Below are 6086 nucleotides of genomic sequence, written 5' to 3' on the forward strand. Positions count from 1 at the left end.
TTATTGTAGTCATCCTAGTGGGTGTGAAGTGGTATCTCATTGTGGTTTTGATTTACATTTTCCTGGAGACTAATGAGGGTAGAGCATCTTTTCATGTGCTTATTGGCCATTTGTATATTTTCTTTGGAGAAATGTCTGTTCACACCCTCTCCCATTCATCTCTTATTCTTTGACAGTTCTCTTGGTGTCATCAGGAGGCTTGCCAAATGATAAGGACATTTTTTTTCTTAGTTACCATCCATTATCTCATATAGATACAATAAAAAGAAAAAGCAAAAAAGGAAGAAAAATTGTTTTTTCCTTGTGATGAGAACTCTTAGGATTTACTGTTTTAACAGCGTTCACGTATATAATACGGCAGTGTTAGCAGTAGTCATCACACTGTACGTTACATCCCTAGGACTCAGTTATCTTGGAACTGGAAGTTTGTATCTTTTGACCACCTTTCTCCAAGTCCCCCCTTTTCCCACCGCCCCTCAGAACGTCTTTATTCTAAGTGTAAGAAGCTTTTCAGTTAAATCTGTCTCCATTTAGAGCAAATTTGCACTCTTACACTTCTCATTTAAATAAGCCAAAACTGGCTGTGTGTTCAGACGAACTCATTGTGCCTATACCTGGTTTCTTAGAAATTCTCTGTGTACCATCGACATTTCCCGATTCCCTCTGAAGTCCAAGAGGCCGAGGGGGCGTCAGGCACACGGCAACTGTGGGAGGACCTCAGGCTCGCGGCCGCCCCAGCCCTGCGCTCCCTCTGTGGCTCGGAGTGAGCTTCAGGGAGGAGGCGTGCACGCTCCTTTCCCGCTTTCCCCCTTAATTGGAAGGTACTGAGTTGAATATCAGTTTGTAATTCATGGTAAAGTGAAAATAAGATGGCTCTGATTTTCTTGCGGTTTTTTTTCCCTGAAAACAAAAGAAGCACTAAGTAAAAAATACTTAAAACAGCCTCGTGGTTGAGTCTAGCAGAGGCTTGGAAACTATTTTTGGGAATGCGTCAATTGGTGTTTGGCTTATGCCTGTTTTATCATTCGACTAACAAAATTTGAACTATTAAGTCTTAGTTTGATTTAAGAATATTTAGGGAATTGTTTGCATATTTGTTTATACATATCTTTTTATACTACGGGTACGATACAGTCAGGTAAGATCTCGAGTTTTCCCAGTTCTTTCATATGTGAATCAAATTGAGGGAGAAAACCTATGCTTTGATATTATTTAAAATTGTGAGGTGGCAAAACTGGGATTAGGTCCCAAATCGTGTTTCAGACGTCCTACAGCTCAGTTCCTCAGGGGCCCTGGGCCGCTGCTAGTGCGAGGGTGTGGGTTTGCGCTCACCCTCCCCTGTCCCTGTGACCGGACTGCTGTGGATGTGGGGAAGGAGTCGGGACAGGAACAAGGAGGGGAGTGAGCTAGTTGGCTCTTCAGTCATAGCGAAACGGTCACATGATGGCGACGTCTTCCAAGTACAGCCGCTTTTCAGAAAGGGGCTGATGAGAGGTTTTTCTGGACAGGGGTTTGTCTGCAGGACGATCGCTCTTGCTTATGAGCTCCTGCGTAGGCTCCTGCCTTGTGGGGACCAGTGGGCAGGGCCTCGTGGAAAGGGGCTTTGCCACCAGACACATAAGGGAAATCTACGACTAATGTCTGTATTAGAGACGCATAACAGCACCTGACTTAAAAGCCCCACCCAGAACACCCTGTTCATCTTTATTTTATTTTCGCAAAGTTATTTGGACAAGAAGCACTTTTTTTAGGGATACTTTTTTTAAAAAATAAATTTATTTATTTATTTATTTTTGGCTGCGTTGGGTCTTCGTTGCTGCACGTGGGCTTTCTCTAGTTGTGGCGAGCGGGGGCTACTCTTTGTGGCGAGCGGGGGCTACTCTTTGTTGCGGCGCGCAGGCTTCTCATTGCGGTGGCTTCTCTTGTTGTGCGGAGCACGGGCTCTAGGCGCGCAGGCTTCAGTAGTTGCGGCATGCAGGGTCACTAGTTGTGACTCGCGGGCTCTAGAGCTCAGGCTCAGTAGTCGTGGCGCACGGGCTTAGTTGCTCTGCGGCATGTGGGATCTTCCCGGAGCAGGGCTCGAACCCGTGTCCCCTGCACTGGCAGGTGGATTCTTAACCACTGTGCCATCAGGGAAGCCCTAGGGATACTTTTTAACATGAAAAAACAAATTGACTGACTTTACAGGGGTCTTGATGACACCGTTATTTGGTCTGCTAGGGAGTATGCGGTTTCCCTCGGGGTTTCTGACTTTTCCGTTAATAAATGTGTATCAAATACCTGCTCTGTGCCACATGCTGGGGATACACAGAACAAGACAGACTTGGTCTTTGCCACCGCAGTCCTCAGGCTGTAGAGGGGGCTACACATACAGTCACGTCACTGTAATGTGGGACGTGCTCCCAGGGAGGCCCGGGGCTGTGAGTGTCAGGGGCCTGGCCTGGACCGTGGAGTGCGGGGCGGATGAGTGAGGGACAGGCTGGGTCCTAGAGTCAGGTCAGAGCCTGGGTGGGGCAGGCAGGCTTCCAGGCGCGCTCGGGGATCTGAAGGCGCCTACGCGTGTGAAACAGCCATCTTGGGGAGGGGAACTGTGGCTTCGGGTGTAACTGGAAAGACGTGTAGGGCTGTCCTGTGGGGCCTCGTGAGTAGGTCATGTTCAATTTTAACCTCAATCCTAAGAGCCGTGGAAAGTTATTGAAAAGTTCTAGTTAGCAGAAGACTACATACTGTTTTTATTTTTAAAAAGTCCTGTGGCTGGAGGCTCCTCCCCTGCAGTGAGGGGCCCGTGGGGTGCGGACAGCACCCCGGGCTGGGACGGGGCCAAGGTAGAGCCAAGGGGAGGAGTACACAGGGCAGGCTTTATTTTGAAAAGGCTTTGCAAAAATGGTAATAATCAGAAAAAGAACTTAAATAATTATTCGGAATCTCTAAGAGTCTCCTAGAATAGGGGCGATTCATCTCTTTTTGGTCTTATAAATTGCTTTCCTTTCTCACGATTCCCTCACCTTCCAACTCTTTAAAATATTGAATGATACCAGCTGGAAGTGAACACAGAGACTTTCTCTTCAAGACTAAAATACAGATGAGTATTTTCAGGTGCATGGAAAATACAGGCAGGCAGGCTGCGTACGTAGGTGTCTATAAGGCAGTGTTTTTCAACCTTTAAAAATTTGTCCCTGCCACTGCTTTCACAGTTACCTTCTGTCAGTTCCACCGGCTAAGAATTTTTTTTTGAGCTTCACGGTTAGGAGTTTGTATTATCCAAACCACCAAAAGTGTTTTTAAAACTATGTAGCTCTTACCTTCATCGCGGATTCTGCGTTGAAACTCCTCTCTTTTAAGAATTTCTGCTAAACATAGTGAAACTGTTAGGAGGAGGTCTGGCTCTCGCCTGAGTGTTAAGAACGGTGCCTTTCAGGCAGCCCTGAACTTGTGACTGATGTGTCTGCCGAGCCTTTATCAGCATTTAATGGTAGATCTCTGCCTTTCAAGGGGAGTGTGACTTTTTGGAAATAGCCAAAAACTCTTTGGAACCAGCTCTGGAGACTGAATGCTTAATCATGGGTGGGTTATTATACGCTTTCAGGACACAGAAGTATTTTTGTGTCTTTAAGACAGTGTGAGTAAACTAATGAATGGCTCTGGCTTGTAAACGAAAGACAGTTCTACACGAGAAGTCGTGGACATCTTGAAAGCAATGGCGTCTCTTAAAGTTGGCTCTCCTGGGAGGGGCCGTGTTGTGTGGGGAGTTGGAAAGCCAGCCTCGGACTGTGTGGTTTAGACCCGTGTGTCAAGGCCGTTCTCTTACCCAGGGGTTTAGGATTTCAGGTTTCGCAGTGACGGTAAATGTTGGCTCTCGTCCTGCTGTGCCTGCCGGAGCATGGCAGTGACTGGTGGTTGTGCTGTTGGCGTTCTGAGGGTCACAAAAAAGGGGTGTTGGCCTTTCCTTTCTCCTTCTCTCTCCTCATTTAATTTTCTCTTTTAGTCGGAACAGCAGAAGCAGCAGCAGGAGGCTGAGAAACTGCACCGACAAGAGAGGAAGACCCTCCGCCGTTCGGCCGGTCACCTGAGGTCCAGGCCCTGGAGAGGACGGCCGTTCCACTGAGTCTGGAACTGATCCCACGTGTGACTCAGAGGAGCTCGCCTCCCCCACTTGACCGTCGTTAGAGGGTGTCGTCTGCGCCGGGGACGCGCGCTCCCGAAGCCCCACGGAAACCCTCGCCGCGTCTGCGGGGGTCAGCATCTGGCAGCGGGTCCCAGGCCTCTGGTCAGACCGCGGGGCTGGGCCCGCTGGCCGTGCGGTGCCCCCAGGGCGCTTCTGTGCCTTGTGGCTCCCCGAGAACATTGTCCCTTTCCCCTGGTTTTAATCAAGTAAACGAGGTGGTGGTTTTTGAATATTGTGAAACGTGCACCGTGACATGAGAGGTTCTCCTGTGCTGAAAACCAGGACTGACGGTCTTCCAGAAACGTTCTTGCACTGCCTGCCGCCATCCATGAATCAGCCACCCCGAGATGCCATTCCTGTCTTGCCTGACTTGCGAGCGTCGGTCATGTTTATGTTTATAAGGATATGCTGGTAGCTGTGTTGCTTGTTTATGTGTTAGTTTGGGATTTTTTAAAACATATTTTTATACCAAGAGAATATAAAGTAATGGTAATAACAGTCTAAAACAAGAAGTGGAAGCTACTGGATATTCTTTTAACTTGGCACAAGATTAAATACAGATTTTTTTTTTTATTCTGTTTCTTAAGTGTAATTAGAGACGTACTGGCTGGAGAAAATGTTTATAAAAATAAATGCTTTCATTTGAACAGCTTCTTGGAGAGAGACCCATTCCTTGAGTTAATTTGAAAAATAACTTTGGTTTCCTTAGTTTTTTTGTGCATGAATGTGATTTTGGAGGTGCGTTTCTTTATGTACAACTGGGAGAGTGACTCTTTGGATTGTAGATGATAGACTCGAACTTGAAATGCTGTGAGCAAAAAGGCAAAGGCGTTAATTAACACAGCCAGGCTGTAGAGCCTTACTGCCTCGGGACACCTGGATCCAGGCCTTCCAAACTCAGGCCGGTTCGGCCCTCCTTTCTTTTCTCCCTCCTGTTTCAACATTACTCCTGTCTCCTCAGGTCTCCCGTCTTCTCTTCCTACACCCCCTCCCCGCTGTAGCTCCGCTTCTGTGCAGACTGCCCTGCTCCCCCAGGCAGGGGACAGCGTGGGGCACACTGTTAACCTCTGTGGTCTGAGAGAGAGAGTACGTTTCCAGAAAAAAGGCGTGTGTGTGTGTGTGTGGACAGACACGGTCCCCAGAAAGAGACTCTGGTTACGTGGGCAGCCAACCCAACCTGTGTTGTGAGAGGAGAGGCCCCCACCTGTTTGGTACTTGCCTTTCTCAGCTCGTCCCCTAAGCTGTTCACGGGGCTTAGCCTTCTGTGGCTTGCTTTTCTGTTTCCCACGCTGCTGTCTTCAGGAGCTGGGAGTTGGAGAAGAAGTTAGAGAAGGACACTGCCAGCTGGAGTTTTTCTCCAGGGGTTGAGGGTGGTTCTCCAGACCTGTTTCCTGGGGTCAGGTGCTTCCGTACATACACCTGGCCTTCCCGGGCCCCCCTTTTCCTTCTTTCTTCGGGGTCCTCCGTGTGATGCGGGGAGCCAGTACACCACGTGCCAGATTCCAGAAGCAGTGCTGCAGCTGGCAGAGGGGCCTCATTCGCCCTGTGAAGCTAGGGCTCGTCTGAGTCCGGAGCATTGCCAGGGCCAGGAGGATGGTGTGGACCCATTCTGGACGCTTGGGACGCTGGCAACGGGGCCGGCCTGACCCAGCGTGGAGTCCCAGGCCTGTTGCTACCAGTTCTGTGCCCACTGACCGTAACTTCTCTGAGTCTTGTTTCCTCCTGTAGGTGGGCCTGATGCTTCATTTCGGTGCGGAGCGAACGCGGCCCGTACGTGCACGAGCACCTCGCACGGGTTCAGGAGCGCTCGACGAAGTGCTCGCTCAGCAGCACCCCCCCACCCCCGCACACGCGCCCCTCTGAACTCAACATACTCTTTTTTTTTTTTAATATTTTATTTATTTATTTTTGGCTGTGTCGG

General features: G+C 49.1%; 1 protein-coding gene across 2 annotated transcripts in view; it reads left to right on the forward strand.

Annotated features, from left to right (window-relative positions):
* The window catches only part of NOL10 (nucleolar protein 10), an 86713-nt gene extending 81889 nt beyond the window's left edge, over window positions 1–4824 (forward strand). For both annotated transcript variants that reach the window (XM_036873130.1, XM_036873131.1), the window contains one exon: window positions 3986–4824. In XM_036873130.1, coding sequence (XP_036729025.1) covers window positions 3986–4105 — 120 coding nt within the window. In that variant the 3' untranslated portion in view covers window positions 4106–4824. The remainder of the gene's footprint in view (window positions 1–3985) is intronic.
* Window positions 4825–6086: the final 1262 nt, after the last annotated feature.

Source organism: Balaenoptera musculus, chromosome 13, assembly GCF_009873245.2.
Source record: "Balaenoptera musculus isolate JJ_BM4_2016_0621 chromosome 13, mBalMus1.pri.v3, whole genome shotgun sequence".
Lineage (NCBI taxonomy): Eukaryota > Metazoa > Chordata > Mammalia > Artiodactyla > Balaenopteridae > Balaenoptera > Balaenoptera musculus.